Raw genomic sequence first — 21,818 nt, 5'->3', positions numbered from 1 at the left:
AAACTGAAATTCCGGGGATACCCAAATACAGTCAATTTGAACATTTATGCAAAAATAGAATAATTATCATTTATTTTTAGTCCTTATTTTGGGCTTGTTACCCCTTATTTAATCTCATACTCCAAACTAAGAATGCCATGAAACCAAATACTAACAATGTCAATGGAGTTTTGGGATTCAGATTTTTCTTCGTGTTCATTACAGTTCAAGAATTTTATCTTTAATTGCTTTGTGTAGTTGTTTAATAGTTAATCAGATAGACTATTTGTTTTTGTTTGTGGAATGTAGTTCAAACTGCTAGGAATCCTACTGATGTACTTTTATGGTATACTTGGAAAGGCAAGCAGAGCCAAGCAGTTTCCAACACTGTCTGTTTCCAGGATTCAGAAGATTCCCCTCCCATCTCAGGCAGTTAATTTCAATCACCAGCTAACCCAGAGATCTCCAAGAATTTTCGATTACGTCAAAGAAATTTTACACCAGAATTATTTCAGAAGTCCAAGGTAAGTAACTCTTACATGCCTCTTATTCTTGTCAACTTTTGGTAACTGACATTTTCTACCCTTTAGTGTCAATCTCACATCTTTTGAGATTCAGGTTATCAGGTAATAATATTGCTTTCTCTACATTTTAGGTGCCACTAGACCTGATCGTCCTGGCTAAATTCATTGAGGACTCTAGTATTGTCTAGTCTTTCTCTTCACTTAAAACCTGCCAACATCCTGAACAATAACATATGACACCACTTAACAACTACAATTTCACAGTTCCTCAAAGCACTCAATTCCAATGTCTATCTGCACTTCACCTGTTGTTATTCACAACCACGGTAATACTTAAGACTTTGGCTTCTGTAAAACTTTTCCATCCTTTGACCACTACACTTGTTCTTCCAAATCATTCACTTCCTTATTATTGCTGGTAAAGTTTGAGTTCCTTGAGGTTAAGAAATGAGGTGTTTTGGTTTTTTTCTTCCTGTGAAAACCACTCTAGGTTTTACTTCTCTATTTGACTTAGATTTCATGATATATTATTTTAACAACTCTCACCTTTGTTACCCCGTTTCCTTAAGTCATACCTATCCAACAAAACCCATGATGTGGTACTCCAATCACCCACCTACTTTGCTCTGCACTGCTGAATTCTACCAGAGAAAAATGACATAACCTTGTTGTTTAGAGCCATTATAAATTTATGGTATTCCCTCTTCATTGCTCCCTCTTCAAGGCTACCCAGAAATCCTTCTGTTTATTCCTAGTCAGTCTTTTCTTCCACTTCAAACACTACCATGTCCCTCAAATGCCCTTCCCTCAACTTCTACAGAAAACTTTCTCTTTTCATCTAGAAGAGAAATGAAATAAAAACCCTTGGACTGATAATCCCCCTCAACATCCTGTTTTCCCCAGCTACAAATTTATTGTTATATGGATGCATACTTCCCTTTCTTCCTGTTTAAGACTGACTCCTCTAACTAAGCCCAAGATATCATGTCTTCTCTTTCAAATTTATACATTATTATTCCCCTTTAAATTATGAGTTTCTTCAAAGCAAGGACTTTCATCTTTAAATACTTAAATCTAATACACTGCCTGGCACATAAGTGGCCAATAAAAATAGAATGAATTAAAAGAGAAGAAAGTATCTATTTCTCTCAAAGTGTTATATAACTCCAACACCAGAACACTGTAACTTCTGACTCACCTATTTTTGAGAAGCACTGTGATAAAAGAAAAAGCTTTTCTTGTTGAAAAGAAATTCACTCACTTGATCATATCAATGTAGTTTCTGATTTGATACTGTGAGTGCAGTGTGTTATAGTGTCATCCTTACAATGCCCATAGTGAAACACTTTAAGAGATACATGAACTCTAAGAGGACTCTGAATATTATAACCTACCTCAGATGTTCCCATTAAAGACTCTTCTATTCTAAAACACATCTTCAAAATCAAGAATTAAAAGTGGCAAGATTTTATTTTACTACTTCTATTCTTTGCATCAGAAATAAATTTTTTACCTGAACTATGGTATCTTTTAAGAAAAAAACAGTAAGAAAAGAGGTAAGGTAAATTTAAATCATGAAAATAGAAGATAGTAAAAAGAGAGACCAAGGCATAAGTATACCCATGATTAGAACAGTTTAGAGAAGGGGTCAAAACTTTCTGTAAATAGCCAGATAATATATTAAGCTTTGGGAACCAAGAGACAAAATTGAGATTATATAGGTACTTAATGCAAGAAAGCAAATTTCCACATAATTTTTGACAAATTTAAAATTGTATTGTAACAATTGAGTACAATTGTTATAATACAATTTTAATGAGAAGATTGAAATTCTTATTGATGGAATTATTTTGCTTAATTGGGGTCAACATCAGTGTTCACTATCATCAAACTGATGCAAATATTCACCTATAAAAACTATTCTTACTTCATGGGCTACAGGAAAATAGGCAATAGGTCAGATTTGGCCCAATGCGCCATAATCTGCCAACTACTTTTATTGGAAAAGTACTGTGACTGATGATATTTATCTGACTGTTCCCTGGAAGGGGAACAATCTCACAACTATGCCTTTAGTAATTTAGTTCATTACCCACCGCCCCAAAAATATATGTTTTTGAGTCATTTTATTCATTGTTTGGATTATGTTTGATTATTTTAGTGTAAGTAAAAATGAATGAAAAAACAAATATTCTGAAGTCTCTATATGGCAATAATGAAAGCAGGTAGGCTAAGCATTAATATAATAAAATCATCAGAGATTAAACATGTTCTTTGGAGACTTTGGTTCAATCACAGGGGAAAAAGAATTTTGAGAATCTTTCTTTGGAATGAAATCTGTATTGATTTTTCTAATTTTTCAGTTTTTATTATTTTTCTGAAACAAGAAAAGCAAAATAAAGAATAAGAATAAATTTTCCAAGTTTGCTTTTTCTATACTTTAAGACAGAACAGAAAACTATTAAATCTGGCCCCCTTCCTGTTTTTATGTAGTCTATGATCTAAAAATGGTTTCAAATTTTTATATGGTTGGGGAAAAAAGCCAAAAAATAATATTTCATAACACACAGAAATTACATGAAATCTCAATTTATCCATAAATAAAATTTTATTATAACACATCTATGCTCATTCATTTATACACTGTAACTGTTTTCACATTAACATGGTAGCATGGAGTAGCTGCAACAGGAACCTTATGTTCTATGAGGACTAAAATATTTATTAAATGGCCCTTTACTAAAATCATTTGCCAACACATGCAATAGGACATTAAAGTCTCTTCTCTAAACCAAGAGTCCATTCCTCTCTGTCTATCGAGATTGGCGGTGGATTTCAATACATGGAAGAAAAATATTGCTAATCAACCCATTCTTTAAACCTTAATTACAGACCCTCCAATGAATGAAGCTATTTACCTCTGACATCTCACAAGTCTTACCTGCTAATTGAAAATTAAGAAGCTAAATACTTTTGCTTCACCCAATTAAATTTCATCAAATGTACCCAGGAAATAGTAACTTTTCAAAGCCTATCTTTTATTCCTTCTTGCAAAGAGCAACAAATAATTAGCACAGAGAAGTAAAAAGTTTTCTAATTATTTGTCACTAGTTATGGAACCAAAATAAAATTATTTTAGTTTTTAATCTATTTAAGTATTTCAAAGTTGTTTGCTAAACCTGCCAAAACAATGCAAGAATAATGACAGGCAATTTGATTTTTTTTTTGAGTGTTGTCATGATGGAGGAAGATTTATGGCACACTTTATTATTATTATTTTTTATTAAAGATTTTTATAGGGGAATTGGGGGAAGAGGAACAGACACGTTGCTGTCCTTTTGTTCTTCAGTCTAGTTGTGGAGGACATTGCTTCACTGGCCCAAGCTGGCGCCATCACTGCGCTTTTCCCGGGCGAGGCAGATCAGTCGCCAGATTCTGGACAGCCGCTCACGGCGGCTGCTGTCTACACACGGTAGCCCATGGCAACCCACTGCAGCAGGGGCTGCAGCCTACGCTGTCACCAGTGACTCACAGCAGCCCAGCTCCAGGTCAAGCTGTTTTTAAGCATCTTAGCTGTAGAGGGCAGTGTCACTAGCTCACTAGCCCTCATATGTGGAATCCGAACCGAGGCCCTCTGGTGTCCCAAACCAGCTCTTAACCAACGCGCCACTCGGCCGGCCCCAGGCAATTTGATTTTGTCACAGTGCTAAGCCCTTTATAGGCAGTGTTTTTTATTTTTATAAAAACCCTACAAAAATAAATACTATTATCATTATTTCAAGACAAGAAAGCTGAAGCTCAACAGTTTAATTTGCCTATGGTATATTTTATAAATTAAAATGAATAACTTAGATTTTTTTTTCAGTGTTTACAAGTATTAAGAGTTAATTTGTAAATAACTTGGGGCCATGAAATTTTCACTGGTTTCAGAAAAATACACACATAAAAATTATATTTTTTTAAGTGCCACATATAATATACATCACACACACACACACACACACACACACACACACACTACAACCTATATTAGAAACAATTTATTCTTTAGTCTAAAAGGCTTTCATATGTTGAAAAATGTTTGTAGCCAATAAAAGGTATATTCCCCTTTCTTGGTAAAATGTAATTAAGAACCTAGAAGTCACATTTTCAGTCAGAATTCTACAGGTTATCTTTATCTAGTGTGTACATTCAACGGTAGCATTGAGTCTACAACCAACAACAGAAGTCAACCAAATAGTTCCTGGTTTAACAGTCCTAATCACATAACACTTAACATGCATTCCTAACATTTAGCTAAATGTGATTTAGAAGAGAGAGATCTATAATTGATGTTCGTGTCTTAATTTCGAGGAATTATATAACGAAGTATATTACGTAAATATACCTCTAAATTCCACTATCTATAATCCTGAGATTCTGCCTTATTATTCTATTTTCAGAGAACTTTATCAACCAATTCTCCATATTCCCTTCAAACTAATAAAAGTCTTTGAGACTTAAAATTCACTTCACACCTTTGCTGTGATTTATCAGTATCTGTTAAAAGAAAAGAGATTCTTAAATTCCTACCATCTTCAGTTCTTGGCTGCTGAGGGAACATGTAGTTAGTAAGCACCATTTTCTGGGTCTCTGCATCAGTCTCTTTTTGTAGAGGTATCAGGGGTTTGGACTAGGGAAAAGAAATAAATGTTTAATTTTCAATAATCCTAAAGCAAATACATATCCAGCAATTCTTCTGAATAAGTACTCACCATTTTTTTCTATAAAGTTTCAATGTGGTGGTTATAAAAACAAATTTAAATATACATAATAAAATTTTAAGCATTAATTTAAAGCCTCATTAAAATCTAAAAAATAAAATTGTTTGTACTAGAAAGCAAATTCATATTGTATTGCAATTATCACTGATTATCAAGTTTTAAACGATCTTATATACTAAATATATCCACAGCTCACTAATTACTTATCACAGTGATTTAATAAAGCTATAAAACAAGCCTTTCCTTTTGATGATATTTTTCCCTCACGTATCTCTTGTGCCACAAAACTTTTGAAGAAAGAAATTTTAAAAATAAACAAAAGGAAAAAATCTATAATGGTATTGAAAAATAAGGAAATTAAGCCTTCAGGAGTAATTGTGAAAAATCCTTGGAGGTTAGAAATTATAAGAGAGAAACCAAGAGCAGAGAAACCATAGCCTAAATCAAAGTTGCAGAGGTGAAGGGGCTCATGGCCACCAGCACTGTTCTACACATGCCCAGTTGGATATACCAGAGGTACTTCAAACTCAACATGCTTAACTGGAGCTTAACAGCTCCATAAACATGTGTATTTCTTTCTCTGTGGTTCGCTATCTTGGTTATATCAAAATCTACCTAGTCATGCATGCAAAATCTCTGAGGCTCATCTTTTTTTACTCCCCTTCTTCTCATATACACGCTCTCTTCAAATACTATACTTACTGATGTGACTTTTTAAAGTTATGCCTTAAATATACCAGTTCTTCTCTGGAGCTGTTATCATTACTTTACTTTAAGCCAACACTTTCTGTTGCCATAAGTATGGCAATGCCCTCCAATAGGTCTCCTCTGACTTCATCCTTGGCACCACCCCCTGCTAAATCCATCTTCCATAATGCAGTCCAAAAAGACTTTCTAAAATATCAATCTGATCACAGCATTGCCTGCTCATATGTTACACTGGTTTCCCCAACTCCTATGGGAGGGTTTACGTGTATCATAGGATCACTTCTTCCTCAAACTGATGATATATATATGAGTAACTGATCATGACCATAATGACCAACTTGCCTGGAATATTCCCATTTTATACATGCTCTTCTGACATAATTATCATAAAGCCCCCTTGCACTATCAAAAGTGCCCTAGCCTAGTATGAACAATAAATTACACAGTCACCCTAATCACAGCAATTTTCCACTGAGCCTGAATATGGCTTCAGAATCCTTATACAATCTTTCAGAAACCATTCATAATTTGTGAGTTGACGTGCAAGATTAAAAAAAAGAAAATCTATTAATATTTACCATCCTTGAGATACAATGCAAGTTCCCTTGCATGGCATGCAATATCCTCTATCACCTGGTCCCTGGTCAACCTCTTTTGCCTCATTTCCTACTCTTCCATCTACATGTTATGCCCTACTCACAATGAACCACTTACAGAGTCAACAAATATACTAGACTGCTTCACTAGTAAGAGCTTAGACTCATGATATTCCTTCTAACCAGAACATTCTTCCCCTTTCTTTGTTTAAATCCTATTACTCTTTTGAGAAGTAATTAGGCACTACAGCCATATCCTCTTCAGGGAAACCTACCTTTATATCCCCAGGTTATGCTCCACTTCTGATCCTGAAGCCTAGTCCCACCAATTCTTTTACCAAGTTGTATTAAAATGACCTTTTTAATAGTGTTATTTGGCCCACCTTAGTTTGGCTGGCACAAAGCAGTTGTTCAATAAACGAATGAAAAGAATGACAAAGTGAATGAGGGAATGAATAATCAATTGTTCTAAGTCTTCAGAGAGCCTCATGAAAAATCATGTTATTATGAGAAAAGGGACAGGAAGTTCCAATTGTTTCAATCTTAAGTTAATAATCATAATTCAACAAATATTTGTTGAATATCTATTATGTGCAAAGAGTCTCCTGTCTGCTATGGGAAGTGTAAAGATAAGCAGGACACTCACTCTTCTATCTTTAAGAAACAAGAGTCTAGTCTAGTAGGTGACAAGGATATATCAATTAATTCTAACACAAGATAGGTTTGGTACATTCTATGAAAGAACCAACTTCAAAAGATAAACTTCTCATTGTATATGGAAGGTTTCCTAAGGGATTCAATTAGGACATAAAGGTTGGGCACGTTTCAGGGAACCGGAATAAAGAGGAGGTTAAAAAAAAGTGACAAAAAAAAAATTATGTTATTGCATGTATTGCCTATAGGTCTATTTCCTACACAGTTAGTGAAATATTCAGGAGCAATTTATTGTTATAATTCATAATTAAACCATTTTAACATACCTTCTCTCATACACTTTGTTCTTTTACAAAGCAAAATGACTGCCTCTTAAGGGAGGTTTTATAGCTACGTCGGATATTTTACTATTTCTAGTTATTATTGTAAAACTGAGGAAAACACAAAGCCCTCATCCCCACAATTTTGATTTAAAGTAATTAACAAATGGGGAGCAAGAAGAGGAGAATGAGAGAGCACAGTAAATATGAAGAAACTGTATTAGATATTAGGTAATTTCACTACAATGAGTAATCTGGCAGAATTTGCTGGCATTGATTTATCCACCACTACTATTATACTAAGTCTCAGAGTCCTCAAGATCGGGAGACAGGGCCAAGCAAATGTTTTGTAATTCCAGCCGCAAAATTTCAAATCAAGTTTCAAAAGTAAATACTCAATTAAGAGAGATTAGTTAAGAGTTCCATATACATGAACTGACATATTTAATGAATAGATGCAGTAATCACTTGTGTTCAAGCGCTAATAAAAGTAAAGGTATCATCATTTTAATATTTCCTTTCCTAATTTGCAGAAAAAGTAAATACCACGGTCTGATTCATAAGTGTGGACTGACATCAACTTAAGGCTTTTAGGCTATAAGAGTTAGGTGGAAAGGGGTCCTCAGTTAAGAAGTTTGGAGAATCCTGAAACATGGACAAGTAGGTTTCCTTACTGTAGTACACATCAGAATTGTTAATATAATCCAAAAGAAGGACATAATACAGCCCCTCAAACAAATTTGACTATTCAACTTATAAAATCTTATGTAACCAGTGTATCTAAACTTGGGAAAATACAGCTTTAGATAAATTATAATAAGTCATTACTCAAAGTCAAATACTAAGCATTATTTTATGAAAAATACCAGCAAATTGTATATTAAACCCTGTTCTTCTTCTAATGCTTATCAAAGCATTAGATGCAAAAAAAAAGTTTCATTTTTCTTTGTAGCTCTGAAACATTACAGTTACTTGTCAGTCTCTCATGAGAACGTAAACTCAATGAGAATATAAGATTCTATTCGCTTCACCAATATATCTCTAGCTCCCAGAGCAGCTCATGGCCTACTGACAGCTTTCAATAAATGTTTGCCAAACGCAGTTCAAGTAATAACTCTTAATTCCTCAGAAACGCTTTTTTCACGCACAATTTGAAGTACAATTTAAATTAATTATCAAATTTCTACAGATATATATCATAGAGGATCACTCTAAAAACTAAAAATTTAGGGGTATTGTGTCTGATTTCATAATCTCATATACATTTTTTACAAATTTAGGAGAAGTTAGACAAGTCCAACAGGATTTATTATTTATGAATCTACACATATTTCACAAAAATTACCTGTATCTAAATATTTTCTAAGATTTTCCTTATATATATATAACGGTTTACATGTGTTCAAGAGTGTAACTGCACTTAAATGAGCCTATGTAAATTAGAATGCATAATCATATAGCATAACTGGGATTCCAGTAATTTAGAAAAATCAGAATGCCCACCTGATTATCTGAGAGCCACATAGCAGTCAATTGCTGTAGCTTTGTAAAGCTAAAGGGCAAATTCTTTAATCTGTGGGAAAAAATACAAACAAAAATTAAACTTTAAAATGAGAAATGTTAAAACATGAGAGTAAATCTAATGGTCTTCTAAACAATGTTACATTATTGAGTATGAAAATAGGAGAAAAACAGTTAATTCAGGAAAAAAACCCAATACAGATCTTCGAATAGGATATAAGGCAAAATATTATCCACATTTGTAGCAATTAGTTTTTAAAATATAATTCTTCAATAGAATAAATTTGACTGGAGAAAAAAATGGATAATCTAATAACCTCAAAATATTATCTGATAAGAAAAGACAAGGACACATTAAGCAATGTCTCATAAAATTGCTTTGGATAGTTTATTTAGAGAGAAAAAACTTATAGGTAGCACAATTAGTGAAGTTTGTTATAAAAACTGCACTTCTCTACATTTCATTGAGTCAGCACTTTCATACTCAACAGGACTATTTTAACATAATGACTAAAAACAAAGTAATACAAGTACTCTTTAGAATGCTAAATTAGAATAAACTCATATTTAAAAACAGAATGAGTATTTAAACCTTTTGTCTTATGTTTATCTACTCTTCTATACCTATCTTCCAAGGTAATTTGTTGGAATCTAGGGCTCTAGTTTTAGGGTGTAACGTATGGGCCAAACAAGGGTTTAATTAAAAAAACAAACAAAACTAAAAAACAGCCAGCCGAGTGGCATGTTGGTTAAGAACTGGCTTGGAATGCCAGAGGGCCCCAGTTCGGATCCCACACATGATACTGCCCTCTACAGCTAAGATGCTGAACAACAGCTCAACCTGGAGCTGGGCTGCTGTGAGTCGCGGGCGACGGCATAGGTTGCAGTCCCCTGTTGCAGTGGGTTGCCATGGACTACGGTGTGTAGCCAGCAGCCAGCTTGAGCGGTCAACAGCCGCCCAGAGGCCGGCAACTGATCTGCCTTGCCTGGGAAGAGCACAATCATGGTGCCAACTTGGGCCAGTGAAGCAATGTCCTCCACAACTAGACTGAAGAACAAAAGGACAGCAACTTGTCTGTTCCCCTTCCCCCGATTCCCCAGTGCTGTTCCCCTCCCCCAATTCCCCAATAAAATCTTTAAAAAAAAAAAACAAACAAAAAAACAGGGCAGTAGTTACTTCTTAAATAAAATGGACCAGTCAGAATATCCTGACCAGTCAGTAAACTGGTTAACATTAAAGCTCTATCCTACAAGCTGTATGAGTCAGTCTTAATTTTCTCCTCTATAAAATGTGAATACCTGTTGTACCATAGGATAGTTTTGAATACTTCATAAGATACTGTAGAAGCAAATGGTAAAAATGCTCTAGAAACACTCTTTTATCATTATAGTAGTTCCACCTTATCCACGGAAAATATATTCTAAGACCCCCGCCCCCCACCCCACTAGTGGATGTCTGAAATCAAGGATAGTACCAAACCCTACTTTTCCCCCCTATACATATATACATATATACCTTTTTCCTTCAAAGGAAGCACTTTACAGCTTCTCTTTGGCATACCCAAATTGCCTGCCTCACTACTCTTGTTTTTTGGAGCCATTATTAACTAAAATAATGGTTACTTGAACACAAGCACTGTGATACTGCGAAAGTCACTCTGATAACTGAGAGGGCAACTAAGTGACCAACAGGCAGCTGGCATATACAGTGTGGATACTCTGAACAAATGATTCACATCCAGAGCAGGATGGCACAAGATTTCATCACACTACTCAGAACAGTGCGCAATTTAAAATTTATGAAATATTTCTGGAATTTTCCATTTAATATTTTCGGATCTTAACTGACCACAGATAACTGAAACAGTGGAAAGTGAAACCGTGGATAAGTGGGGGACTACTGTATTAGTATCTTTACCTCAGGAAAAAATTATGGACAATTTGATCGTAACTTAAACATTGTCACAATTCAGCAATCCTAGTGATCTACTTGCCCTTGGCTATGCTGTCCAAACTATGTGAATGCATGCCTAATCACACCATTGCTCAGAAAAATACCAGGAGCAGATTAGGTTAAAAGCTGCTTTGTTCAAAGGTGAAGACTGACTTTTAGGAATAAAAAACATTGCTATAAAGAAGAGAATAAAAGTTGTATAGCTGAAGTCAACAGAAAATAACCAATAACCACAATACTATAATTAACATGAGGTAAAATTAGATCATTCTTTCAGATGAAAATTCTATTTAAAAAATAAAAATATACAAGAGAAGAACATGCATTCGATTTTCTATCACATTTAAGGAAACTTTAATTCCATCCAATCAATGTCTTCTATAAACCAATTGATGAATACATTACTACAAACCTATTGTCACTTAAATTAATGACTTTTAATTTTTCCATATCACCCATTTCCTCTGGAAGTGTCTCAAGTTTATTGGAATGAAGAAATAGCACAGTTAAATTTTTCCAGCTGCCAATCTGAAAGAAAAACATAAAACTGGGGATAAAAATTTGGCCTACTGCTTGAGACATAAATATCATTTTCAAAACTTATAAAAAATACTCTTCTCATTTATAAAATAAATTATATTTTCCCTTTTCAATGATTAATTTTCAGGTAAGACATATTTAGGTATCTTCTGTACATCAATGCATCTAATTATTATTCAGAAAATAACTTAGTTATGTAATTATTTCTGAAAGAAAATAAAACCACACTAGATAGCTATAATAAATAATTAGAAAAAAATGAAAATAAATTTAAAATACATACCTCTGGGGGTAACTGTTGTAAATAATTATGATCTGCAGCAAAGGTTCTTATATTAGTAAGCTGACCAATTGACGAAGGCAAAGCTTCAACTTCATTGAAGCTACAATCCAGTTCTTCCATTGATACTAACCTTTAATTGAGAAAGAAAACATACATTAAAAAAAGATTACCTGTATATAATCCAAAACTTAAGAACACATGAACATCTGAAGAACTTGACTTTAACAAAACTAGCAAACTCTATCTCCACTAAGATAAACTTCCCCCGTAAAAATCAGCCTATTTTTATTATAAATGTACCCAACCTGTAACCAATTGTTTTTTTATTTTTTTGGCAACGAATTGCTTATTTGTTTATGGAATCTCCTTCAGATGATATTTATGCAATTATCTGAAAACATATATGGCATGCTGAACTAAAACTAACATCTTCTAGTTTATTAATTCACAAAAATCTTACCCTCCTATAGAGTCTGGTAGATACATTAACTGATTTTCATCTATTTTAAGAGTTGTTACATTCTTCAATGAACCTATTGAGAGAAGAAATAATATAGTTTTCCAGCTTGAACTAAAAACAAGTCAACCAACAGCAACATGAGCATATATTACATTTGACATGAACCATAACTTTTAAATGAACTTATCTAAAAGAGACACAACACCAACCCCCATCACTCTCTATTCCCTTCCCCTATATTTTCAACTTTCACCTAAATATCACATCTTAAAATGGTGCATATTAATCTATTTAACTCCCACTGAAATGTAAGCTTCATGAGAGTAGGGATTTATTGTCTGCTTTTTCACTATTGTAGTCCTGCTCCTTAAAACAGTACCATGGCACAGTGAAGACAGTAATATATACTTGTGGTATTAATGGACTACAGAAATGGTAACATGAAGATAGTTTCCATAGGTATGTAACAAAATATTCTATCTATTCTATGTATATAAACACTAAAACAATAAAATGGAGTTTAATTTAAAATTGAAAGTGCTGAATAAATTATAGTAGAATCTACAAAATGTAATCTGAGCTAAAACAACTATATAACTCAATTGAAAATTATGTAAAAATGTATTTTGATTTTTACATTTAAACATCATGAAGATGCCAAGACTAAAGTTTTGGGTTCTTTAATCAAAATTCAATTCTCTTCATGCATCTTTAGACAAGCAACTAGACAACTACATATAGACCACATAGGATTTGCTAACCCGGTCTGTTTTCTTGTCTGAGTCTAAAATGAAGTAACACTGAAAAAAGTTATCAGATAAGCGCTATGCTCAAGAACTAAACCAAATTTAGATCAACTTAATTCTTTTTTAAAACAATAAATTTTAGTGATAAAAGTAAAAGAAAGTAAAGAAAAACGTTAATGTCAACAAAGAAGTAAATTGTATAACTGCTCACCTGAGGAAAAAAATTCAAGTAAGATCTGTGACTGCGGCAGTACAGCAAAGCTATCTCAACAAATCAAGCAATGGCAAAAACTTAATTTCTCAGATTTTTACATTAATAAAAATTAATCACATGGATTAGAAAGCGATACAAACCAATACTCTCAGGCAGTTGTTGAAGAGAATTGCTCGATAATAAGAGGTCTTGAAGGTTTTCACATGCTGAAATTCCTTCTTCAACCATTTCAATATTATTTTTAGAAACATCCAAATATGTGAGCTGCTTCAAACTACCGATAAACTGTAAGTCAAAAAAAGGGAAATCTAATAACTCCATCAACTGTAAGCAATTTGTAAAAGTTTAGGTTACAAATCTAATACCAAGTTATAACTTATAATTAAATGTTTATGAGAGAGAAGACTCATAATTTTTTAAAAAGCCATTAGCAATATATTCAGCAATAAAGCTAAGAGCTCCTACTAATTTTAGCCCAGCAGAATAACAATGGACATACTCTTTCCTTTGGAAACTCAGCTGTCCATAATCGGCTAGGGAGATAACACATACAGGGATTCTTATGCTTTAGGTTTGGGAATGAACAAAATGTCAGCTGATAAGACAGAAACTACATGGAAAATATCCTACTTTCACAATTCCCTGGGCAAACTGAATTAGGATATAAAGTCAACTGTAAGTTGAGTGGGAAGGACACACTCCATGGTATTAAAAAGGGACTATTTTACAAAAGTTTATAATGGAAATTTTCTGATTTTAATCAAGGATGTGTTGACAGTAAAAAAAACATGATTTGCCTCTATTGAATAGTATTAAGAATTAAATAACCATGCATTTTTTTCTACCAATTAAAAATAATATGAAAATGTACAATTCATAAAACTACAAAAGATATACATGCCAATAAGTACAGCCATTTAAAATTTGATATACATACCCCTGGAATAAAAGTCAGTCTATTACCATCCATCCAAAATTCTTTCAATCCACTTAATTGCTCAAGTACTTCAGGCTGTTTGGATAAGAAGAAAGATGGGGAAATCCATTTATTTACTTCAATGTCTTTATTTGGCAAAAAAAGCCCCTGGAAATTTCTAATGACAACCTTTTAGTTTAAAACATTAAAAAAATAAGGGAGGGGAAAAAAGCAGTCAAAACTAAAGCCTTTACTCTATTAGTTATTGTACTATTACTACAGAACTCAAAGATAGACATTCAATAACAGTAGACTGCATAAAATGTTTTCAGCTTTTGGTTATGTAATAGGCTCAAGTATTTATACAATTAATAAAGAAATAAAAATAAGGGCCACTGCTTTCAAGAGTACAGTAAAAAGATACTCTCAGTCATTATCTGCAATAAGCTGAAAGCTTTTAGGAAAAAGAGGGAAGAAAAAAAGAAATAGGGCAACATACATCTTAAATGCCCAATAATAATGTGAAAGTAAGTAACGTAAGGCATAGAAATATGGTAAGAGTATTTTGTCATTTTAAACTCCCAGCAACTACATGGTGAAATATTGTTTATATAATGTGGTGTTGAGGACCAAAAAATTAATCAGAGTTGTAGTGGACCTTGGTATTAAGGCAAAATTTGATCTTGGGCATTTTTGCCCCTGGAGGCTATTATACTGAATGGATCCTTCAAAGATATTTCTGTCACCTCACAAACCTGTGTCCTCTCAATGACTTTGTGATGGCAAAGCGTACCAGTATATCTAATCACCATAACAACATGAGTAATACATAAAAAGGCATGTCATTTAGATTTACTGTTAATATATAAATACAGGTAAGAATTCTAGGTGCAACTTGGATTAAAAGAAATCTTCTTTTGTGCTTTACATGTTATAATTCTAGTAGTAAGCTTTTTATAAATGTGTAATGTTGGAAGACCAAAATGGTCCAAAAACTAAATGATTCTGAATGCTGCTCTGGTTCATAAAACGAACAATGATTAAGAATTTTCAAACAGTTAATACAGAAATAGATTAATACACATAAGACAAATACTGAGAAAGTACAATAGCTAGATAATTTAGGAAGCATAATATACATTATTTCACAAGCAGTAAAACCTTCTACAACACACAGTAAAAGCCATCATAACCCATCTCCAATTAAAATATAATAAAGAATATAAAAAATAATATTTCAGAAAAAATTTGAGGTACCCAAAACCACTATGCTCCTCCACTGAATTAACTGAAAGATGACTGATGGTGTATTTAGTGAACAAATGTACATACAATACAATACTGATAGGGCAATCATGCAATTGACAGTGCTGAGAAATTCTTGTTCTTAAGACTATCATTTAAAATCTAGAACAATTAAAAAACAATCAAACCAAACTTGTAGACATAATTTAAAATTTTTGATGATGATATTCAGGTTAATAAATTCCTCTTCAAAAAAGTATATCTAGCTTACTTTGAGTTCTCTTGGAGAAATGATAAAGCCAAAAAACTGCTTACATACTCCTTTCCTTTTTCACTCAGCATCAAAGTATTCTTTGCATTCAAAGCAAAAATACAATCCAGAGGGCTCACCATCAACTCAAAAATAACAGCTGTTTCACTCGATGTTTTTCCTTTAGCTATTAACTAAAATTATGGAAAAGTATATTTTTATCATTGAATAAATTCCTAAGCAATACCTCTGGGAGTTAATTTTGACTCTGAAGTAGAACTTTTCCTGATGCATTCTAGTCATGAAATTTCGTATTATCCTTATAATCTCTCAAACTTTCTACTTCCTATGACTAAAAACTTTGTTACCTTTTTCCATGGCTTCTCATTAATTTTCCATTTTGCCCACTCCTGTCAGATGTTTCTATCTGGTTAATTTACCCTCTGAAGAACTTTCATATTTTGTCTCTCAAAAATGTGTTTATCTTTACTCAACTTTATACTTAAAAATGCAGGGAATATATTAATTTTCACATTTTGTTCTTGATGAAATGTAAGACTTCTGGATAGTGAGACTGGTGAGAACTTACCACTTCTGTGAATTCATTACTTCCCAAATCCAGTCTCTCCAGCTGGGTCAGTCTATTCATGGTTCTGTGTGCAATGGATTAATAATTAAGTATACAAAAATATTAATTACATGCTAGCTTCAAAATTAATAGTGGTAAACATTTGCATATAATGTCTAATATATAGGCTTTCACATGTTGACAAAATAAAAATAATTCTCTAAGAAAAAAAGTCATCATACAGTTATGACTCACTTAATGAAGGGGAACTGTTCATTGTTAGGCCCTGGTTCCAACATCACAGAGCACACTTACAAACCTCGATGGTGCAGCCTACTGCACACCTAGGCTGTATGGTACAGCCATTGCTCCTAGGCCACAGCCTGTACAGCACTGAATGCTGCAGGCAACTGTAGCACAATGGTAAGTGTTTGTCTATCTAAACATAGAAAAGTTAGACTAAAAATACAGTATAAAAGATTGTGTATCTGTGTGGAAATTTAACACATTAGAAATAGTAATTAAAACTCACTTAACCCTCCGTCGGGTGCAACTGATCTCAGAGATTCATTGCACACAAATTTTCAAATATCTAACAGTTAAGTATGGTGACTCATCACTTCCGTATCATCCCCCTCTACCGTAACCTATCGCCAGTCGTGTTTGTGACTTAGTGCAGTAAAGACGTATTTCATAGCAGCATCTTTGTGTGCAATGAATCTGTGAGATCAGTTGCGCCCAACGGAGGGTTAAAATGTTTTTCTGGCTTTTTAGTGAAGAAAATAGAACACATATCGTAATTGTAACGTCACTATGCTATTGACCTAACATTAGAGACAGCAAGCTAATTTTCCTCAACCCTTCCATTTTAAATATGCCATTCTATCAACACTCCTTTAATTTAATTCATCTCACAAACACTTATTTTCCTCAAAGCTATTTTATTTAACTTTCATTTATTGAGTGTCTGTTCTCAGATACTGTAATTGTACTTCCCTTACTCATATGTGTTTTTGTCCAGAAAATGTATAAGTCAGTTCAAGTTTGCCTTATAACAAAGCTAAAGGTATTTCCAGGATCTTTCTCAAGAAAGATTACATGCTATGATATTTAACTCCTATGTCCATCATGCTGTATCGGGTGGATGTTTCAGAAAAGTCAGGAGGGCTGTGAGGAGGGGGAAACTGGAAGAAGAAAACATAATCTTACTTTTCTTAATTCAATATTTTTCTAATGACAAGAAAACACAGAAAATTCACATGTAGCGATTAAACACTATTATCACCAAGGGTGAATTATAAAAGAGGGTACATAAAGGAAAAGCAATGCCATTAGAAAAATTCAATTACAAATGACATCCTTAGAAAGTTAAAAGTTAAAACTGATTTAGGAAAATGTGAATGACACGTATATGAAATAAAAGAGGAAATATGTTATAGAGTTCTAAAAAGCATCTCTATCTCAACTCCCTGTAGCTAACACTAGCAACTCTGGTTCTACTCATACACCTCAAAAATCTAAGACACAGAATTTCATTTTTTCATTTTCAAGTCTTTTCATTTAAGCTCTATCTTCCTACTTTAAGGAGAAAGGCAAAACAATATCCCTCAAATTTCTTCCTGTTTACCTCTAAAATTCTAAATTTGTATTTAACTCATTTTTATCTTTACCTCTCCTCTCAGAGGAAAAATATACATCCTTTGTGTTCTTGGTACTGTGCCCTCCAGTGTTAAATTTCACTTTACATATCTAAAACAGCTTTCCAACTGCAGTAATCTTTGATCATAAAAAGGTTCACTCACGTAGCCTGAATGCACATGACTTTATAGTTTGTGAAGCCTCAAAGGTTTGAATCATAAGTTTTAAAATGAAAGCAGGAGAGCTTTTTTCCCCCCACCATCTTGGAGCCTGTGGAGGCCTGCTGGGAGCAGGACTTCTAAAACGACAAATATGTCTGGAAGGCTGTGGTCCAGGCCATTTTTGCTGGCTATCAGCGGGGTCTCTGGAACCAGAGTGAGTGCATATATCTCCTTAAAATTGAAGGTGTTGGGCCGGCCGAGTGGCGCGATGGTTAAGAGCTGGCTTGGGAAGCCAGAGGGCCCCGGTTCGGATCCCACATATGAGGGCCAGTGACACTGCCCTCTACAGCTAAGATGCTGATAAACAGCTCAACCTGGAGCTGGGCTGCAGTGGGTTGCCATGGGCTACCGTGTGTAGCCAGCAGCCAGCGTGAGCGGTCAGCAGCCGCAGTGAGCGGCCGTCCAGAAGCCGACGACTGATGTGCCTCGCCCAAGAAGAGCTCAATGATGGTGCCAACTTGGGCCAGTGAAGCAACGTCCTCCACAACTAGACTGAAGAACAAAAGGACAGCAACTTGTCTGTTCCCCTTCCCCCAATTCCCCAGCACTGTTCCCATCCCCCCAATTCCCCAATAAAAATCTTTAAAAAAAAAAAAATTGAAGGTGTTTATACTTGAGATGAAACTGAATTCTGTCTAAGCAAGAAATGTGTTTATGTGTACAAGGCCAAGAACAACACAGTGACTCCTGGTGGCAAACTGAACAAAACCAGAGTAATCTGGGGACAGGTAACTGGTGCTCATAGAAACAGTGGCATAGTTCATGCCAAATTCCAAAGCAACCTTCCTGCTAAGGCCACAGGACACAGAATCCGTGTAATGCTGTACCCTTCAAGGAGTTAAACTTATTGAAAAGTAAATAAAGTGGATTTGTTCTCTTGTGGGGGGAAAAAAAAAAAAGCAGGACAGACATATATTTGCAAATTTGAAGCTAAGAAGTTAAAATAAGTGAATAACTTATGACATAAGGTCGACCATATAATTGTAGGCTATTTCAGTAAACAATTTACATCTTGGTTATTCAAATTTTCTAGAAAACAGCCAAATTTTGAGCTAACGAGTCATCAATGCCAGTACCAAATCTGTAAAATATTTAAATATTTTTGAATTTTAATATGGATAATGCCCACTTTAATATTCACAGCTATCACTATAACTCCAATCATTCCTGTACTGAACAATTACCTGGCTAATACATAATGTCTCTTGGGAGTCAAAACTAGATATGCTCTTTGCCCTCAAAGACTTCCGGTCATGGGTTGCGGGTAAGGGGGAAGGATACAAGTGCAAGTGAGCATGTGCATATGTTGATCGGGGAAGAAGGGAGTGAAATGCATAAAAAAAGTTAGACTAATGTGGTAAACAACATAACATAAAAATAAGATGCCATAGAATTTGAGTAACTCCTGGGGAGCTGGACGGTGACAATTAACTCTTGACAAATTACAATAGGAGTCAGCAAAGTTTTCTATAAAAGGCCAGATAGTAAAATATTTTAGCCTTTCCATGTTATCTGTTACAAGTACTCCACTCTACCACTATAGAGCAAAAGCAGCCATAGACAATATGTAAATGAATGAATGTGGTTCCAATGAAACTTTACTTACAAAAATAAGCAGCTTTAACCACAGACTATAGTTTGACAATGGCTAAATTGTACTGTAGCAATAAATTGAGGGTGTTTTAAGACATTTCTTTAATAAATGGACACAGACTGACTACACAGTGCATTCTGAGTTTGTAGATCTGTTTTAACTTTATCTTCTATTTGCTCCTGTACTGCCATCTCTTTTTGCTGTTAACTTACCAGTAGGGGGCCCTCCACCTTATTTCTAATTTACAGCAGACTACAAAGCCAGACAAACTCTTAAAACTATAGTTAGCAGACTGCACAGGAAGACCCTTTGGAACTCTCTAATGGGTAGTATGTAAGAGCTCTTGTATATGAACCTTTTTTGGGGACTCAAGTGGGCTTTACATATTTATTATTTTGACTTTTGTCACACAAGGCTGAGTTCCAAGGAGCTGTGAAATCACTATTAAACACCAAAAGCAGATATATAGATGTTTACTAATTAAAATATGATGACTACAAATGTCAGTCTTCTAAAATAATTTGCACTCATATTTCAGATATTAAAAAGTTAACATTCTCTAAGGACTTAAGAATTAAAAATTCTAAATTTTAGAAAGGACAGCACCTTTACTTACTTTGGCAACATTTTCAACTGGTTTTCTCTAAGTTCTAATATCTGGAGTTTAATCAATCTGCAAAACAAAGAAAACAAATCAAGCATCTGTGACAAAGACAAAGAATTTAATTAACAAGTTAATGTCATACTCTAAAATTTTAAAGCAACCAATCTTTATTGTGTAATTACAATGTGCAGAATACTGTTTTAAAAATTACACAGAAATACAAAGTGACACAAAAAAAGAAAAGACTATTTCTGTTCCTCAAATTAGTGTGTGTGTGGAGTGAGGGGGAAGGAATAAACACTTCCAAACATTCAAAACACAAAATGATGTCCCTAAATATCAAGCCTAGAGCACTTCACGCCTCTTTGTAAAAATGCCTTCCAAAATTATCAGCCATTATTAGAGAACAATAATTAAACTCTAGAGTCCAGTTCTGAGAGGAAAACATAAGGGAACACAGGGAAACATGGCAAAGGAGAAACCCTCTGGCACTTCAGTGATGCACAGTCCAATAAATGTGGAGGAAACATGGGCAGATTAACTGGTACAAAGGTGCTAATTAATGCTACATTAGCAATTATATTACAACATATAAATGTATTACATCAACATGTTGTATACCTAAAACTTACACAATGTTATGGATCAAATATATTTCAACAAAAGTAAAAAGTGGTCCAAATGCCAGACACAGAAGAGGAATCTGACAAGTACATGAGTTTTATATTTGTATGCATGTGTCTATGTGTACACATATATATATACATATACAGAGGGTGCCAAAAAATGTATACACATTTTAAGAAAGGAAAACTGTATTAAAATTGTAATAATATATACCGATAACAAAAGACAAATACAAGTCATGTGTATATTTTTTTGGCACCCCCAGTATGTATGTATATAAACATATGAAACATGATAATGTAGCTCCTATAAGAAAGTCATTAGGGGCCGGCCGAGTGGCGCGATGGTTAAGAACTCGCTTGGGACGCCAGAGGGCCCCGGTTCGGATCCCACATATGAGGGCCAGTGACACTGCCCTCTACAGCTAAGATGCTGAACAACAGCTCAACCTGGAGCTGGCCTGCCATGAGTCGCCGGCGACGGCGTGGACTGCAGTCCCTGTGGCAGTGGGTTGCCATGGGCTACCGTGTGTAGCCAGCAGCCAGCATGAGCGGCCAGCAGCCGCAGTGAGCGGCCGTCCAGAAGCCGGTGACTGATCTGCCTTGCCAGAGAAGAGCGCAATGATGGTGCCAACTTGGGCCAGTGAAGCAACATCCTCCACAACTAGATTGAAGAACAAAACGACAGCAACTTGTCTGTTCCCCTTCCCCCAATTCCCCAGCACTGTTCCCATCCCCCCAATTCCCCAATAAAAATCTTAAAAAAAAAAAAAAGTCATTAGGCTGCAACAATGCCCAGAATTTTTCTTTACTGAAATATAACTGACATTATGAAATGCAAAAACTTCCTAAATTTTAGGACCTGAATAAATGCATAGATGTTTGAGAAAATAG

At 34.5% G+C, this 21,818-nt stretch overlaps 1 protein-coding gene and 1 pseudogene across 10 annotated transcripts in view; one reads left to right on the top strand and one right to left on the bottom strand.

Moving 5' to 3' along the window:
• Positions 1-21,818, bottom strand: part of ERBIN (erbb2 interacting protein) — a 113,723-nt gene that overhangs the window by 28,396 nt on the left and 63,509 nt on the right. For all 10 annotated transcript variants that reach the window (XM_019652442.1, XM_019652443.1, XM_019652449.1 and 7 more), the window contains 9 exons: positions 20,311-20,367; positions 16,263-16,326; positions 14,200-14,274; positions 13,403-13,547; positions 12,303-12,375; positions 11,843-11,972; positions 11,432-11,547; positions 9,048-9,117; positions 5,076-5,175 (listed from right to left, as the gene is read on the bottom strand). In XM_019652442.1, the coding sequence (XP_019507987.1) occupies positions 5,076-5,175; positions 9,048-9,117; positions 11,432-11,547; positions 11,843-11,972; positions 12,303-12,375; positions 13,403-13,547; positions 14,200-14,274; positions 16,263-16,326; positions 20,311-20,367 (830 nt within the window). The remainder of the gene's footprint in view (positions 1-5,075; positions 5,176-9,047; positions 9,118-11,431; positions 11,548-11,842; positions 11,973-12,302; positions 12,376-13,402; positions 13,548-14,199; positions 14,275-16,262; positions 16,327-20,310; positions 20,368-21,818) is intronic.
• LOC109388047 (60S ribosomal protein L35a pseudogene) lies at positions 18,192-18,942 on the top strand (annotated as a pseudogene).

The sequence above is a fragment of the Hipposideros armiger genome, unplaced genomic scaffold, assembly GCF_001890085.2.
Source record: "Hipposideros armiger isolate ML-2016 unplaced genomic scaffold, ASM189008v1 scaffold_179, whole genome shotgun sequence".
In the NCBI taxonomy this organism is placed as follows: Eukaryota; Metazoa; Chordata; class Mammalia; order Chiroptera; family Hipposideridae; genus Hipposideros; species Hipposideros armiger.
The sequence above is the reverse complement of the archived record's forward strand: the minus strand, read 5'-3'. Positions and strand labels throughout refer to the sequence as shown.